Source organism: Orycteropus afer, unplaced genomic scaffold (assembly GCF_000298275.1).
Source record: "Orycteropus afer afer isolate SDZICR_OR568_19922 unplaced genomic scaffold, OryAfe1.0 scaffold00182, whole genome shotgun sequence".
Lineage (NCBI taxonomy): Eukaryota > Metazoa > Chordata > Mammalia > Tubulidentata > Orycteropodidae > Orycteropus > Orycteropus afer.
In genome coordinates this window covers 507,934-527,529 of record NW_006921769.1, presented here as the reverse complement: position 1 = coordinate 527,529, position 19,596 = coordinate 507,934, and the positions used below count along the sequence as shown (strand labels likewise).

Genomic DNA, 19,596 nt, shown 5'->3' with positions numbered 1-19,596 from the left:
TCTTTGCTTTCAGCCAAGATCCATTTGACATCAGCAATGATAGCCCACATTCTATGTCCTCTTCTGAATCCAGCTTGCATTTCTGGAAGTTCTCTGTCAATATACTGTTGCAACCATTTTTTAATTATCTTCAGCAAGATTTTACTTGCATGTGATGTTAATGATATTGTTTGATAATTTTCACATTCTGTTCAATCACCTTTCCTTGGATGGGTACAAATATGAGTTTCTTTCAGTCACTTGGCCAGGTAGCTGTCTTCCAAATTTCTTGGCATGGACTAGTGAGTGAATCCAGTGCAGCATCTGTTTGTTGAAACATCTCAATGGATATTCCATCAATTCTTGGAGCCTTACTCTTCGCCAATTCCTTCAATGAAGCTTTGACTTCTTCCTTCAATACTCTTGCTTCTTGATCATATGTCACCTCCTGAAATGAAAGAACATCAACTAATTGTTTTTGATACAGTGAAACTGTATTTGTTCTGTCTTCTTTTGATATTTCCTGTGTCATTCAATATTTTGCCTATAGAATGTTTCAATATTGCAACCAAGGCTCAATTTTTTTCTTCAGTTCTTTCAGCTTGAGAAATGCCAAGCATGTTCTTCGCTTTTGGTTTTCTAACTCCAGGTCTTTGTGCATTTCATTATAATTGACTTTGTCTACTTGAGCTGCTCTTTGAAATCTGTTCAGCTCATTTATCTTATCATTTCTTCCATTTTTTTTTTTTTTTTTTAGCTACTCTCCTTTCAAAGGCAACTTTCAGAGTCTCTTTTGACATCCATTTTTGTCTTTTCTTCCGTTCCTGTCTTTTTAATGACCTTTTGCTTTCTTCGTGGGTGATATTCTTTTTTTTTTTTAATTGTGATTTGGGTGAAAATTTGCAGAGCAAATTCACTTTCCATACAGCAGTTCACATACACTTTGTCTCATGACATTGACCACAATGCAAGAGCTCCCCTCTTACTTCCTCCCAATAGTTACCTCTTCCCTGTGTCCATCCCTCCATGGACTCCTGCCCCCCTGAGCTGTCTCCCTGTTCATAAGCAGCCCTTCTTTCTCCCATGATTGTTTTCTCCATGGAGTGTATCTACCTCATGTAAATGTTCAACTCATATGCCTGTCTATCGTTTGACTGGAAGTCACAGGTGTGGGTTCAATTCCAAACCTAAAGGGCAGCTAGGGGCCATAGTCTCAGTGGTTCCACCAGGCTGTATTGGACCAGCAAACCTAGTCCCCCTCTTTTTTTTCTCCAAATGATTTTGAGTTTTGTTCCACATTGTTCTCCCTCTCTATCCAGGATCTCCTACATAGATCCCGCTCCAAGTGGTTGACAGTAGTAGCAGGGCACCATCTAGTTCTTCTGGTCTTATAGTTGTATAGGCTGCAGATCAGATGGTGTACCAGTTGCCAGGACTAATTATTTCCATGAATTTTGTATTTTCTTCATTCTTCTTTGCTCTGGATGAGGAGAGACTCATCATTGCATCTAGATGGCAGCTTGCATGCTTTTAAGATGCTAGTCACTACTCACCAAAGTAGGAGGTGGAACAATGTTTTGTGTAGTATGTTATGCCAATTGAGCTTGATGTCCTCTGCGACCATGGTCCCGAGTCCACAGGTTCAACTACACGGTCCCTCTGGGTAGTTGGCTGTGACCAAGCAATGACTACCACCTTGCCCCTTGTCAGCTCTACTATACACCTGGGAATTCAGATCATACACATAAAGTTATAGGACCATTGTCTGCCAACCCTATACATGGTCTTGGGTACACTCCCCACTTCATAGACATATCTAATAGTTCAGCCTGTCCACCCATGTTTGCCTTCACTGACCACGCCGTACTATATGCACAAAAGGGTTCATCTTTGTTGTTTGTACTTTCCACGTACCTCTCTATGTCTTTCTCTTCCTCAATGCCACTATATTGATCACTCATATTTGGTACATTGCCCTTCTCTTCACCCAAATCAATACTTATCTCTATCTATCTAACAGTGTTCCATCCCCTCCCCACTTATCCCTGGTAACCAACAAAGAAAATTTCCTTCCATAGATAAATGTTTCCTTGACTTTTACAATAATGGACTAATACAATATTTGTCCTTTTGTGATTGCCTTATTTCACTCAGCATAATGTCCTCCAAGTTCATCCACATTATGTGGTGTTTTGCAGATTCTACATTATTCTATAGCATTGCATAATATTCCATTGTGTGTATGTACCAAAGTCTGGTTATCCATTCCTCAGTTGATGAACACCTAGGTTGTTTCCATCTTTTGGCTATTATAAATAGTGCTGCAATGAACATGGGGGTGCATATGTCTGTTCTTGCCATGACTCTCACTTCTTTAGGATATATACCTAGTAATGGAATAGCTGGATCAAATGGTATTTCTAGTTCCAACTTTTGAAGGAATTGCAATACTGCTTTCCACAATGGTTGTACCATTTTACAGTCCCACCAGCAGTGTACAAGAGCCCAATCTCTCCACATCCTCACCAGCATTTGTTATTTTCTGTCTTGTTGAACTTTGCTACTAGTGCTGGAGCAAGATGGTATCTCATTGTTGTTTTGATTTGCATCTCTCTAATAGCTAATGATTATGAGCATTTCTTAATATGTTTGTTGACCACTTGAATAGCCTCCTTGGTGAAGTGTCTATTCATGTCTTCTGCCATGGATGATATTCTTGATGTCATCCCACAATGCCTCTGGTTTTTGGTCATTGATGTTCAATGCACCAAATCTATTCTTTAGATTGTCTCTGAATTCAGGAGGGATATAATCAAGGTCATATTTTGGTTCTTGTGGACTTGTTTAATTGTCTCCAGATTCAGCTTGAACTTGCATATGAACTGCTGATGTTGATGGCCTGTTACACAGTCACTCCTGGCCTTGATTAGGCTGAAAATATTGAGCTTCTCCATCACCTTTTTCCACAGATGTAGTTGATCTGATTCTTGTGTACTCCAATTGGTGAAGTCCATATATGTATCTGCCATTTATGTTGTTTGAAAAAAGTGTTTGCAGTAAAGAATTTATCTTGCAAAATTCTATCATGGAATTTCCAGCATAATTCCTTCACCAAAGCCATATTTTCCAACTACCGGTGATTCTTCTTTGTTTCCAACTTTGGATTCCAATCACCAATAATAATCAACACATCATGAGTGCATGTTTGGTCAATTTCAGACTGTAGAAGTAGGAAAAATCTTCAGTTTCCTCATCTTTGGCTTTGCTGGTTGGTGCATAAATTTGAATAATTGTAGTATTAACTGGTCTTCCTTATAGGTGTATCGATATTATCTTATCACTGACAGCATTGCATGTCAGGACAGATCTTGAAACATTCTTTATGATGATGAATTCCATGCCATTCCTCTTTAATTTGTCTTTCCTGGCACAGTAGATTATATAGTTGCTTGATTCAAAATGCTCAAAACCAGTCCATTTCAGATCACTAATGCCTAGGATACTGATCTTTATGCATTCCATTTAATTTTTGACAACTTCTAATTTTCCTAGATTTATACTTCACACATTCCATGTTTTGATTATTAATGGATGTTTTCTGCTGTTTCTTCTCATTTTGAGTCATGCCACATTAGTAAATGGAAGCCCTGAAAGCTTTACTCCATGCACATCATTAAGGTAGACTCTACTTTGAGAAGACAGCTCTTGTCCAGTCGTATTTTGAGTGTCTTCTGACCTGAAAGGCTCATCTTCTGGCACTATGTCAGACAGTGTTTCAGGGCTATTCTTAAAGTTTTCCGGTAATATATCTGACAGTGTTTCACTGCTATTAATAAGGTATTCACTGGCCAATTCCTTGAGAAGTGGATGGGTAATGAGGTAAAGATCCCTTAGATTAATAGATGTTGATTATCTATAAAGAGGCCATGACTTATTATGGAAGGCAGGATGAGTAAAGTATTCCATCTATCTGAAAATAAGACCGGGATAGACAAATGCCAGGCTGAAGCATTCATTTTTCCCACAGTAATTTATTGTATTGCCATTAATAAAATCTAAAAGTAATGATGATTATCACCAATAACAGTGGTTTTGAGAGAAAAAAATTGGATGTGTTGCATAACCTACTTATAGTCTCTGGTGAAGTCTCTCTCTTTCTCTTTCTTTTCTATGTTTTAAAGTGTACACACTGTACACTTGTAGTACATATATACAACATGGAGAATTTAGTTTAATTCTAGCATGTCCAAACTTGAACTTTCATTAGATTGTAACAGTTGGATTAAGTCTGCCAAAGTTTTTCATAAAGGGCCATGATTATCATGATTGTCATCATTTATGTTGCTACTCAGTGGAAGAAGTAAGTTTTTCTATTTTCCTCAGATACAGGATCAGAGTTGGCACTTTGTGATTTACAAAAAGGAGCTCTATCCGGGTAGACAAAACCAATTGCCTAACTAATGCACAATTAGGGAATGAGCAACACCCTTTTTGATAGGTAAAGTCCTTCTCTGATGGATAGTCCAGGGACTGTGGTTGGTGAGCAAAAACTGGATTTATTATCATCTCTACTTTGTCCCCTCTGCCAGAGTCTTTGTGTGTTGCACAAACTATATGACCTTACCCAGAATCTCAAGGTACCCAGAAAGAAAATCTTATTGACATGGTAAAAAAAAGACATGATACCAAAATGGTGGCCATGAATGTGGGTCTATGGTGGGAGGTGGAGTGCTCTTGTAGAGAAGGAAGTAAACAATGTTGTTACTGGAATCTATTAAAACATGTGTTATCATTTATTCCCATGTGCCAATGTTTGCTTGCAACAATTTGAAAGTAAGTACCTAAGGTAGGTTGCTGAGTGGTCAGTGTTTGAGATTTGAGGCGGAAGGAAGAGGAAAGTTACTGAAGTATTGCCTAGTGACTCCAGGAAGAGTGAAACTGCTCTAACTGCAACGGGAGTTCCTTGTTTTGTTGTTGACACTTTCAAGTTGTTAATAGAAAATAAAACCAGGAAAGACACAACTGCAGCTAGCAGAAGACAAGCCACAACAAGTTCACTGAGTTTTATTTTTATATCTTTGTTTGTTTTAGCTTCTGTTTCAGATCCTGAGAGGTCCTGCCTCAGGTGATGCCTCAGATTAAAACTTGTTATTTCTTGTAGTGAGAAATCTTTGGGATCTTCTGTCTCCTCTTGGCCAGTGAATCCTAAGAATTATGGCCAAGCTTGGCCTTGAAGATCATCTCTAGTCCTGATTCATTTGTCTATATTATAAAGCAAAATATCTAAAATACATAACATTATTGAGCAAGGAAAATGTGAATACTTTTCCTACTTTCTAAATACATTAAATTTTCCTTACAAATATTAGTAGGTATTTGAGAAGCAATTATTTTTTTATATTATATGTTTTCTTTAATAGCTTCTTAATCTGGGATTTCACCCAAGAATGGCTTCTACTTTGATTCTCAATCAGACTCATAGATGCCAAGAATTAACTCCTAGAGAATTGTGGACTTAATACAGCACAGCTTCTGGGAAGGTAATACATCCAAATCCCAAGCAACAGATGTTCATTAAAAACCAGTAGCAAAGCCATTATGAGAAATTAAAATGCTGCTTTAATGTACTAAGTGGAATGATAAAATTAGCTTTTAAAATAAATGAAATCTTTTAAATTGTTTTAAATATAAATAACGGCAAAGCATAAGTCATCAATTAGGTATTTAATTGCAGTAACTATTCCTCAAGAATTGGAGCATTCCTAAAAGAAGGTCTTCAATTTATTGCTATTTGGAGCTCATAATTACTAATTCATTGACTGTTGTCACCAACTCAACATGGTAAGTTGAGTATCTGTGGATACTCAGCAGATAATATTCTTAAGTGTCTTGACCAAAATATTTTTTAAAACCTAACCATCGAATCCAGAAATGTCATGTCTCATGAGAAAAATTCTGGTTCTGTATAGTCCTTTTTTTCCATTTTCTGTTGGGAGAAATAATTATTAAATTGTGATTTTCAATACCTTCTGCATCCTGGATGAGCTCCTTAACGAATTTTCCTAAAGACTTTGCTCTTGTGTCGGTCCTCTCAGCATCCTGTCCAGTTTGCTCGCCATCTGCTGTCACTTTGGTAGCCTAATGATCCAAATTCAGAAAAAACATAATTAATAGGAATGATGAAGCTACAGCTAGATAAGCTCCCCCTGGCTGTATTTTCTTTCAAATATTACTTTGAGCCAAAGGCAATCGATGAATTATTGATCAGATGTACTGGAAATGACACCCTGTGCTCAAGTATACAATTAAACTTTATTACTTCTTCCATTAAATAGAAATCAGAGAACTGTATTTGGTCTTTTTAAAACTGTCATTATATGCAATGGCACAGAAGAAGCCATAAAGTACAATTATTTTTGAAATATCTTTAAGATACTCTTGCCAAAAGTCTTTAATGGATTCTTCAGGCTCCACATGTTGTAGTTTTGTTTTTATTTTATTTACTAAAAAAGTACAGAGTTCAGCAATGATCTCTCGAGAGAGGCACAGGCAGTCTGTCTCAATAAGCTTGATCCTATAGATTCGCTTTAGATCAATATGTTAATTAAAGAAACAAGGAGGGGAAAATGCTTAGTTACTAAGTAGGAAATGTTTGTTTTATAACACTTTAAAGATATCAGTAAAACATTAAGCAAGAATAAATGCTAACTTTTCCCATATGAGAGTACCAGAATAGATGACAATTAATCACAGAACCATACACCACTGTCAACAAAGTAAAACTGAGCCCAAATACAGACCCTACCTCTCCAAAAAGTATCCTTATACAGCTTCACCTTTAATTTACATTGAAAATACCATTTGACACAATGGAATCAATTTAGTGTGTATAGTTAAAACATGCCATATTGAGTCAAACAAGAATAATATGTACAGTTTTAAAAGTTTAAAATTATGCTATAGGCTTATCTATGTGTGTGTATGTGGGGGGTTCTATATATATGTATATATATATATGTATATATACATATGCTAATAAAAAATCTCTTTTACTAAAAGATATGGATATTCTAACTACACATAATAAATTAGAGAATGGCAAACTGTCTCAACATAATTTTGAATAATAACTAAGCTGATAGATCATTAATACTTCGTTTCAGAGTGATTGCATTCTCAACATGCTCAGAAATCGAAATTATTAAGTGGATTTTTAAATAGAACTAAATGACTGGCCAGCACCGGGATGCTGCAGGAATTGTACTGCATTTTGTGATTTCCCAGGGGCAGCAAGAGGTTTAATTGATGAAATTTCTAGAGTTCTTACATAAAAGGTGGAATATAGCATTCAATTGTTAGCATATCAAATTGTAGAATGAAAGGATAAGAATATATTGGAAGTTTAAAAAATTCCTCTCTCCGCTTTGCCATATATATGTACACAATGATTTGCATAAGAACCCAGGTGGCTCAAGCACTTTGTGATTGGCTGCTAACTGAAAGGTTGGTGGTTTGAATGCACCCAGCAGCTTCATGGAAGAAAGGCCTGGCAATCAGCTTCCATAAAGATTACGGCCAGGAAAACCTTATGGAGCAGTTCTATTCTGTAACACATGGGATCTCTGTGAGTTGGCAAGGCAACTCAGTGGCAGCAAATAGGAATAACCATCAATGCATATACTGCTCTGGATTTACTGTTCTAAAATACTAATAATGGAATTATTTTTACTTTTAGACTTAAATTTTTTCTCTGAAATAAACTGTGTATGAAATACCAAAATTACTCAAATTTTTGCTTTTGGGGGAGTTGTTGCAAGCATGTCTTAGTAATTTCCTGAAACTTGGTTTCTAAACACATACTTGGCAGGCTCATGTGGGTCATATAATACACACCCACATTTTCAAATCACTAAGTAGGGCTGACTGCTAAAGATGTTGGCAGGCTACTCAATAGGATATGTCTAGCCTGGACATGACTGTGCTCTATGACATCATTGCTATTTTCACATAGTGCATTATCAGCTTAATAAGAGACTTGATCTATGTTATGGTCATCTCCTGATATCTTAAGAATTCATGTAATATCAGCACCAGTATCCTTACTATACAGAAAATGTACATTATAGTTAAACTTGAAATTTATTTCTCACTTTATCAATATCTTATCTATATTACTAATTTACATCAATATTTATGCTATATGATTTTATCAATTGTTATTAATGGCTCAAAAAGTTCTGGTTTGTGTAAATGGATAAAATCATACTTTACAAAATTTACATATTTAACAATTGTTAATAGCTCAAAGCTTCTAACTTATTGAAAGTAAATATATATTAATACATTGCTCTTATATAAAAATTATATATTAATACTGTCTCTTACAGATTTTGGATTCCCTAGATAATATTCATTGCCTTGATTCTCCTCTACTTGTAGTCTACTCCTTCAATGGTGATTTATATAGTAGTCTGTAAGAGTCATCCCTGGGGATATGGAGAGATTGGGACTCTCATGCACTGCTTGTTTGACTGTGAATTGACACAACCACTGTGGAAAGCAATATGGCAATTCCTTAGAAAGTTGGAATTGGAGATACCATTTGACCCAGCAATCCCATTACTAGGTATATATCCTAGAGAGGTGAGAGCCAGGATAGGAACAGATACATGCACGCTCACGTTCATTACAGCACTATTTACAATAGTAAAAAGATGGAAACAACCTACGTGCCCATCAGCGGAAGAGTGGATGACCAAACTGTGGTACATACACATACTGGAATGCTATGCAGCACTAAAGAATAATGTAGAGTCTGCAAAACACCTCATAATTTGGATGAACTTGGAGGACATTATGCTGAGTAAAATAAGTCAATCACAGGACAAATATAGTATTAGTTGGTTGTTGTGGAGGGTCAAGGAAAGGTTTATATATGGAAGGAAACTTTCTTTGTTGGTTGCCAGGGGTGGGGGGGGAGGGGAAGGAACACTGCAAAAAAAAAAAAAAAAGAAAGAAAGTATTGACTCATGTCGCTTTAGTTTTGGGTATTTCACTGTACATAAATTATATTTCAATAAAATACATTTAAAAAAAAAGAAAAAAAGAGTCATCACTAACAAACATTTCACTTGATTGCAGAAGTACTTCTGTATTAAAATGTCATGAATCTTGCATGCCCTACAACGTGAAACAATGAAAAAACTGATCATTAAGAGCCTATGTACTCATGTCCCAAGCTTCTTTTTAGTATATTAAACATGTCAAACTCTACCCTTCTTAGGCCTTCCTATATTGTATAGTCTTCCCTGTGATGCACTCATCCTAGACACTTTACCTGACTGAATCTTTGTCGTCCAACAGCTTTCAGCTTAAGTATCTCCTCCTTAGTGTGGTCACTGCTAGGGAACCTAGGTAGATTCCCACACCACCTATGGCAGAACATTTCTTTTCTAGCAGGATTCATTTTAGAATTACTTACTTATGTGTTGATTTATCTATTTGTTTGCTACCTCCTTGACTAGAAGGTAAGCTCCAAGAGGATGAGAATTTGTTTCCTTTTGCTTATCACTTCAATCTAGCTCCTGATATGTTGCCTAGAGAGCTCTGTGGCTGGTAATTAGAAGATCAGTGGTTCAAATTCACTAGTTGCTCCACAAAGGAAGATGAGGCAATCTACTTCCATAAAGATTTACAGCCTTGGAAACCCAATGGGGGTCGCTATGAGTTAGAATCGATGCAATGACTGTGAGTTTGGTTTTTTTGGTTTAGTGTGTTGCCTAACATATAAGATATATTCAACAAACATTAAGTGTATGAGTAAATAACAATTTTCCTAACTAATCTTGCCAGTCTCATCACCATTTTTATTGTCTATTTACTGCCTACCTTTCCTTGAACATTCTCAGAAAAAGCTTTTGTTCACACCATTGCTTCTTAATTGCTCTACACTTATCCGAAATCAATCCAGCCTTCAAGATTCAGATTCAACCTTACCTTCTTGTAACTATTCTAGCACATGCTCTTATTTCTTAAATTTTTCAAAACAACTACATTACCGCCATTCATATCTATAATGTGTGATTACTTTATTAGTTGGTTCTCCATATTTATCCAATCTCCATCCTTGGAAACTGGGACTATGTCTTATTTCTATTTATTCATCAAAGTGTCGGTGGCTGAGCATGTTCTGTGTTTGAATTATATAATGAAAATCAAACCACCTATCCCTTTTAAGTACTAAAGTCTCTTTAAGGGGAGAAAATACATTGCTCTACATGCCTTTCCAACATCATTCAAACTGACCATATGCCAGTGCAGTGGCTGCCAGTGAGAACGGATGGCTGAACAGTTTTCTGGGCAGTTTTCAGAGCCTCATAGGAAGCTGCTATTCAAGAGCTGTAGGTGAGTGCTTGGGAGGAGAGCCAGGCATGAATGCCTCCTGTTCAACCCTACAGTATTCTAACTACTGGCATCATGGCAACTTGCAACCACTCCTGTGATTTACTCCAAGCACCATATTGATGGTTTAGCAGTGTAGCAGGTGGTTAGAAGTCTCCAGGGCCAATTGACTTGTGACACTTACTAAGGAAGAAGATGCCCTTTTCTCTGTACATACAAGGAGACAATCCTCACTTGTCTGAGTTCTAGGAGAGGAGATGATGCAAGGTTCTTGGTATGAAAAGGCACATGATTTGACTGACTTATGTACATCTTCACTCTAAAAGGTTGATTACACAATGAAGCTCAGCTGTAGCAGATTGAGCTTAGCCAGATTGATAAGTGTATTAAGATGAACCTACAACACACTCTTGTGTCTCATTTACTCTTCTTCTGAAATAGAAATAGAGGGTTTGATCCCTCATCATACAATGGGTGAAAATGAAATTATGAAGAGTTACATGACTTACCTGAACTCACACATACTGTGAATTGGGGACAAAACACAAATGTTCTGTTTCATAGCTTTATTCTGTCTGTACCAAACATTACCTTATGTTTGTCTTACATCTAATACATGAAAATATTGAGCATTCTGGGTAAGAGGGGGGACATTGTTCTAGCTTACTTAGTACTTTAAGTGCACAAGCTTTGGGTATTAACAAATTTGCACATTTCATATACTGTATGAGAATGTTATATAGATATTTTTAAGCATGTCTTATTACATAGTAATTAACTTGAAGAGTCACTCTTAGAAAAACCACTCATAAGAGACCCCATAAATGAAACCTGTGACAAGTGCACTATCATTCATGGTAAAGGTGATAGATAGTGGTATCACTGTAAGGATGAACACAAAAATCAGTTTCAACCAGAACAGGCTATTGATAATGTTACAGACAGATGCTAACTACTACAAGTGGTCTGTGACTTACGATGGGACTTTTGATGGCACCATCAAAAACCAATTCTGATGTAAACTGAACATCTAAATTTTAAGAAGTTATTATTATTTCCTTTTATTATCATTATCTTTTTAAATCCAATCTTTATTTTTCTTTGGGGTTGGCATGAGCATGATAACACCAGAAAATTTATGCTGCAACACTGTTTGTAGTACATATTACTGATGATAAGATGTACAAAAACCCCAAAATAGATGGTTATATGTGTGGTTTGTCATAACTTGAATATAAGACAGGGCCCACCTGCATATAAGATGAGGTATCTGCCTGATTCAGTTTGGCTCTTACCATGTTTTATTAAATTACTATGCCCATCCCTTAGTCATATTCCCACTTACTCACTATTATCTTGTTCTTTGAGAATTTGACAAATGTCTTTTCATTTTTCCTAATAAGTTCCGCAATCTTCCTTTCATTCTCTATCTTTGATTTCCTTGTTTGTACTTCCTCTTACTTCAGTTCTGCAATCTTTCCAGTGTTTCTTTGTAAATGATGGCTTATAATACCTGTATACATCTCTCTTACCTTTGATTACTTTTCTCTTTTACATTCAACTTCCCTCAAACAGATCTTTTCTTTTTTGGGGGGGTGTTTTGTTTTGCTTTTTAGAGTATATCTAGGCAGCAGGCATTACCATTAAGCACACATTAATTTACTTCTGAACAATGTACCTGTTATTTTTCTTGCTTTAGCTCAAGCAGTTCTTACTGCGCCTCTTGAAATCTGCACATAATTTTCTTGGTTGGATATCACTAGTGTCTTTCATTTTCTACCTTCTTTATGTTAAAACTAGAATCTAATGGAGCAAATCTAACTACTGAATAGACAACAATGCTTAGATGCCATCCACCTTTGCATTTGCAGATGCACATGATCTCCTGCTGAAATTAAATCTCAGCTCTAATCATTGATAGGAAAGTCTCAAGGGTCATCTTCAAACACTGCCAGTTCTGTATATCTAAGTGGCAGTGAAGTACTCCTCAGGCAAGCTATTAGGACAGACAACCCCTAAGGACGGAGGCAGGGGAAGAACCATGACCCTGTGGAATGATAATGAGCCAACTCCAGGTGCTTCTTCCTAAATATTTCCTGGGTCAGTTTTGAAAATTCCAAATGAAACAAATACAATATGCTATATATTCTCTCTCTTTCAAAATCAAACAACATAAATAACACTGTTGTTGGCAGTTTAAATCTTTTAAAAACTGTAATTAACACATTGTAAACCCTGCTTATGAGGCCTTGGTGGTTCAGAGGTAGAATTCTCTCCTTTCATGTAGGAGACCCAAGTTCTATTCCTGGACAATGCCCCTCAGGCACCACCATGGTCCACATGTTAGTGGAGGCTTGCATGTCGCTGTGATGATTCTAACTAGGTTTCAGGGGAGCTGTCAGACTAAGACAGACTGGGAAGAAAGGCCTGGTGACCTACTTTTGAAAATCAGCCAATAAAAACCATATGGATCACAGTGTTCTGATTCCCAACTGATCATAGGGATGGTTCAGGATGACTGGGCAACATTTTGTTCCACTGTGAATAGGGTCACCATGAGTCAGGGATAGGCTTATGGCAGGCACCAGCAAACACTGTTTCTCACCACCAGAGCTCCTTGTTTACTGTAGACAGTATAAACACTTAAATTATTTAAAAACTCATCATTTTGGAAATGCTCCATATTCATTGAAATCTGATATTCAGCATGCAAATTTGGGTATTTTATATGGCATAGTCTATTACTTAGCATACTCTTTTATAAGATATAAAATTTTAAGAGAAGTTTATCAGAGATACCAAAGTATATAAGTCAATATAATTGCAGATATATGCCCAATTTTAAGGCATTTGAAAGAAATTCAAAATTATTATTTATTTTGGGTTTCTCCACCTTTCATCTGGTTGTTCACATATTATTATTTAAATTATTCATAATTAATTAACTGAAAAAAATATTGATTGAACACCTACTGTGCGCATGTTATTGGTGATACCACAATGACCAAAGCAAGACACTCCTCCTGCCCTATTGGAGCTTATATTTTTGTGGAGTAGAGAAGAAATAGTTGAATGATCACAGAAACCATACAAACAGTTGTATGAGACAATTACAAAAGGAATCTCATCTTATCTGGAATGTCACTAAAGGCTGTTATGAGGCAGTCTTACCCAAGCTGGGGTTTGAAAGTTGAGCTGGAATTACCAAAAGTTAATAGCCAAGGTAGATTATCTTCAAGGTAAGGGAAAAAAATGTGTGATAACGCTCCATGATGGGGCAGAGAACCTGAAGGATAGAATGGCTGGAGTGCAGAGGGTAAGGACACAAATGATGAAATGTGCAACCAAGGGGAGAATTTCAGCCTTTAGCCGAAGAGTAATGAGAAATCAGGAGAAGAGTTTAAGCATTAGAGTAATATTATCAAACAGAGTAACAATAGACAGAAAGGTAGTGGGTTAATCTTAGGGTAGGGATTATGAAGATCAGATAAACTTGGGGTTAGTGGAGATGAGAGCTGTGCACAAGAGAATTTGGTAATGTATCAGAAAAACAAGAAGTTAATGAGGAAGAAAGAACATTAAGCAAATGTTTAGGTTTCTGGCTTATGAATTCAGTGCATGGGGTTCAGATAACTAGACCATGAGTGGTGGGGCGGATGAGGCTGGGAGTTAAGCAGATATCAGATCAAATAGAAAGGCATCACATGTCATCCTGCACAAAATGAGGAGTCATTGTAATATTTTAATGAGAAGTGGCCATATGAATAATAATTGGCCTGGATTGGATAAGACTTATAAAGAGAGATCATAGAAAGGAACCAAACTGGGTAGGAAGTGAAACAGGGAGTAGAGCAAAGGACAATCCATAGATTTCTAGTTTGGAAGACTGGTTGAGTTCTGCAAGATAAATCACTGAGAGGGTCTAAGTAGGAGAAAGGATGGATTTTGAGAGGAAGATGATGAATTAAACTTGAGGTGCTCAATAGGTAGTTAGATTCCTTGGACTGAAACATGAGCATGAGGTCTGTATGAAAGTACAGACTTATAAAACATTGAATTGCACATGGCAATTGAAGCCCAGAGAGAGTAGGAATATCAGGAATGAGAGATGTGGATTGAGGACTGAATTCCAAGGCACCAACTTTTAATGGATGTGGAGGGAAAAGTCTGAGGAAGAAAGCTCAGAGAATTCAGAGAAAAATAGCAATTTCTGTGACACACACATCAAGAGAGGAAAGTGTGTCAAAAGGACGGTGGGATCAAAGTGACAATTACTGAAGGGGGTTCAAGCAAAATAGTTTTGGATTTAGTGACTAGCTTGTCTCTGGTTATCTTGGTAAAAATAGTTTCAGTAACATGCTAGAAGTGAAAATCCAGGTTACAGTAGAGTGAGAAGTGAATGCAGACCTAGCTACATTTTAAAAAAAAAAATTGCTGTGATACAGAAAGAGGGAGCTAAGGACAGTAGCTATAGAATCATTATCAAAAAACATCAAAATATTGTGTACATAATATAGTGAAATTTGAATATGTTAAATTCAATTCCCACATTCAAGGAATTTATATTCCAGGGGTGGTGGCAGGGGATAAAATGGCAAAAAGTCAAAATATATCGAAAGAGATATGTGGTTATGTGGTATTTTGCTTACTTAGTATCTACACATTAACTAAAATATATTAAAATACATGTAAAATTATAGTTCTTGGGAGATATATTACTCTCTTTATCAACAGCTATTAGGGAACTAGGACACATCATGAAATAACAAACATGGAATATGAATGTGCCTGAAGGAGAGAGGGAAACTCAATATGTGTTACACTGGATGACACATACTGAATGTTTTAATAAATCTAAATAAAGAATGCATTAGTCACAAAGCACCTCATCAGTCTACAAAGCATTGTAAAAGGAGCATTACAAATATTGGCAGTATTGGTCAAAACACAAAACCTTAACCATTAGGTGACTACAGGATCACAGTATTTCTCAACCTTGGCTGACATTAGAATCATCTAGGGAGCTCTTGAATTCCCAATGTTCAAATCAGAATGCACTCAGACCAAGTATATCATGATCTTTAGGGGTAGGACCTGGTACCAGGTAATTCCAATGTGCAACCTCAGCCTAAAGCATTGTCTATTTAAACATAGCCACAGATAATAATAATAGTTAACTGTGCCACTGTACTTTCTGTTCTGCACTCTCAAGTGCAGAATCATTCACGATTGATTTTGAGACATTGGTGGACTTAGCCTGATATCATTGGATATTTAGTCCATATATATTAATTCACCTTTTGATTGTCATGCAGCTTGACCACAGGGGAAGACACAATTGATCATGTTGATTTGAGTATCTATGATACCCATGACAATTATATTTCTAATTATAAGCATGGAGGGACAACATTAATTAATGAGCAGTTACATTTCCTTTCCCTCCTTACCCAGTGAAGGAAATCTTTGCTTTGGACAGTCTTATTTCAAGAATTTTTGTGTTACAAAATCTGAAGAATGGGCAGGTTGAAATACTATTGGAGTGAGAGGGTAGAGAAATCCGATAAGTTCTACCTCAGACATGTGATCAAGGTCAGCATCAACAGTGATAGGTCATGTTCATCTCAGGTGTCTTTCATATGATGCGATGAGAATGGTATAAATAAGACAATCTTTTACTTCCATGATCTTTCTCACAAAAAACCCATTATTCAAATCTAATCATGAGACAAAGGAGCTCAGGTGGCATGGTGGAAAAGGCACTTGACTAACTGGAAGGTCAGTAGTTCAAACCCACCAGCTGTTCCATGGAAGGAAGATGGGGCTATCTACTTTCATAAAGATTTCCAGCCTCAGAAACTCAAGGGTGACTTTTATTTTATGTATTTATTTTTTAAAATTCATTAGAAATACATGAGACAAACCCCAGTTGAGTGATATTCTACATGAACAGTACTTCTCAAAACTCTCAAGGTCATCAAAAACAAGGAAACTCTGAAAAACTCTAGTGGTCTAGAGCATAAGGAGACAGGAAGACTAATTGTAATGTGGTACCCTGGATGGGATTCTGGGATAATAGTAAAAGACAGTAGTTCAAAACTGAGGAAATCTGAATAAACTATACCACCAAAAACCAAACTCTCTGTCATTAAGTCTATTCGACTCATAGTGACCCCTCCTTGGGTTTCTGAGTCAGTTTCACTACGGAAGTAGCTTGCCCAATCTTCCTTCTGAGGAGTGGCTAGTGGGTCTGAACCGCCAGCTTTCTGGTTAGCAATCAAATGCCTTAGGAATACACCACCAGAATTCCTGAATAAAGTATAAAATTTAGTTAATAATAACATAATATTAGTTCATTATTGTGACAAATGTACCATATTAAGATATAGAGGAAGCTGGGTGTGATGTATGTGTGAACTCTCCACAATATCTTTGCAAATGTTCTATAAATCTAAAATTATTCTAAAAAAAATTTACTTATAAACGATATCAGAGAGTGTTCTGAAAAGATGAAGAGACTTAGGCTAAGGCATAATTAAGAGCTGATTCTCCTAGTGAGATATTTAGAGCATTTGAAGGTGCAGATTATTACACTATAATAAACTTAATAAGGGAGCGGACAGTGTCAGCTGTTTTTACACCCGTATCCATAGCGTCTGCCAAATTGCCTAGAACATGGTAATCTTCAATAATATTAATCAAATATATAACTGCAATGCCACATATTCTATGGAATTTTTCCTGATTACCCTTAACCAGATTAAGTCATTCCATTTTTATGTTTTTATCAAGCACATTTCTTGTCCTTTCATTTCATTTTGTGTTTTATTAAATGTTGTTGTTAGGTGCCATCCAGTTGTCTCCGACTCATAGCGACTGTATGCAAACAGAACGAAACACCACTCGGTTCCGCGTCAGCTCCATGATCCTTGCTATATTTGAGCCCATCACTGCAGCCACTGTGTCAATCCATCTCACTGAGGGCCTTCCCCTCTTTCGTCGACCCTCCACCTTACCAAGCATGACATTCTTCTCCATTTGTCCCTTCTGATAACATGACCAAAGTAGGTGAGATGAAGTCTGGCCATTCTCACTTACAAGGAGCATTCCAGAGGCACTTCCTCCAGGACAGATTTGTTAGTTCTTTTAGCAGTGCATGGTACTTTCAGCATTCTTCATCAGCACCATAACTCAAAAGCATCAATTCTTTTTCAGTCTTCCTTATACATTGTCCAGCTCTCACATGCATGTGAGGTGATTGAAAATATCATGGTTTCTGTCAGGCACACCTTAATCCTCAAGGAGACATCTTTGCTCCTCAGCACTTGAAAGAGGTCCTTTGCAGCTGACTTGCTCAGTGCTATACATGGTCTGATGCCCTGACTGCTGCTTCCATTGGCATCAATTGTAGAACCAAGCAATGTGAAGTCTTTGACAATTTCAATCTTTTCTCCATTATCATGATGCTGCTTATAGGTCCAGTTCTGAGGATTTTTATTTTCTTTATATTGAGCTGTAATCCACACTGCAGACTGTATTCTTCAATCTTCATTAATAAGTGCTTCAAGTCATCCTCACTTTCAGCAAGCAAAGTTGTATCATCAGTGTATTGCAGGTTGTTAATGATTATTCCTCCAATCCTGATGCCGTGTTCTCCATATAGTGCAGCTTCTTGGATTATTTGCTCGGCATATAGGTTGAATAATTATGGTGAAAGGATACAACCCTGACACACTCCCTCCTTGATTTTAAACCTTCATTGTCCCCTTGTTCTGTAATTCTCATTCTTTTCAATGTTATCCACAGTTTGTTATGATCCACACAATCAAATGCTTTTGCATAGTCAATAAAACATAGGTAAACATCTTTCTGGTAGTCTTTGCTTTGAGTCAAGATCCATCTGACATCAGCAATGATATCCCTTGTTCCACATCCTCTTTTGAATCCAGCTTGCACCTCTGGAAGTTCTCTGTCAATATATTGCTATAACTGTTTATGAATTATCTTCAGTAAATTTTACTTGTGTGCGATATTAATGATATTTTTGATAATTTCCACATTCTGTGGGATCACCTTTCTTTAGAATGGGTACAAATATGGATCTCTTCCAGTCAGTTGGCCAGGTAGCTGTCTTCCAAATCTCTTGGCATAACCCAGTGGGACATTCATTTGTTGAAGCATTTCAATGGGTATTACATCAATTCCTGGAGGTCTGTTCTTTGCCAATTCCTTTAGTGCTGCTTCGACTTCTTCCTTCAATACCATTGGTTGTTGATAATATGCCACCTCCTGAAATGGATGAAGATCAACCAGTTCTTTTTGGTACAGTGGCTCTGTGTATTCCTTCCATCTTCTTTTGATGTTTCCTGGATCATTTAATGTTTTGCCCATAGAATCTTTCAATATTGCAAGTTGAGGCTTAAACTTTTTCCTCAGTTCTGTCAGCTTGAGAAATGCTGAGCATGTTCTTCCCTTTTGGTTTTCTAACTGCAGATCTTTGCACATTTCATTATAGTAATTGGCTTTGTCTGCTCAAGCTGCTCTTTGAAATCTTCTTTGAAATCAGCTCTTTTATATTGTCATTTCTTCCATTTGCTTTAGCTACTCTCTACTCAAGGGCAAGTTTCAGAGTCTCTTCTGACATCCATTTTGACCTTTTCTTCTTTTTCTGTCTTTTCAATGACCTTTTGCTTCTTCATGAATGATGTTCTTGATGTCATCCCACAATTCTTCAGGCTTTAAGTCATTGGTGTTCAATTCATGAAATCTCTTCTTTTGATGGTCTCTAAATTCAGGAGGGATATATTCAAGGTCATGTTTTGGCTCTCAAGGACTTGTTTTAATTGTCTTCAACTTCAAGTTGCACTTGCATTTGAGCAGTTGATGGTCTGTTCTACAATCTCCTCCTGGCCTGGTTTTGGTTAAAGATATTGAGCTTTTCTATTGCCTTTTGCCACAGATGTAGTCAATCTGATTCCTGTGTACTCCATCTGGCAAAGTCCATGTGTATAGCCGCCTTTGTGTGTTGAAAAAAGGTATTTGCAATGAGTGAATCATTGGTCTTGCAATACTATCATGCAATTTCCAGTGTTATTTGTGTTACCAAGGCTAAATTTTCCAACTAGCAGTGATTCTTCTTTGTTTCCAACTTTTGCATTCCAGTCACCAGTGATAATTAACACATCTTGATTGTATGTTCAGTCAATTTCAGACTGC

The 19,596-nt window shown here is 36.8% G+C and overlaps 1 protein-coding gene across 1 annotated transcript in view; it reads right to left on the bottom strand.

The window, feature by feature from the left end:
- LAMA2 (laminin subunit alpha 2) overlaps window positions 1-19,596 on the bottom strand; it is a gene marked incomplete at its 5' end in the record, with an annotated part of 713,189 nt that overhangs the window by 193,083 nt on the left and 500,510 nt on the right. Inside the window, one exon of the mRNA XM_007947384.2 lies at window positions 6,006-6,117. Within this exon, the coding sequence (XP_007945575.1) occupies window positions 6,006-6,117 (112 nt within the window). The remainder of the gene's footprint in view (window positions 1-6,005; window positions 6,118-19,596) is intronic.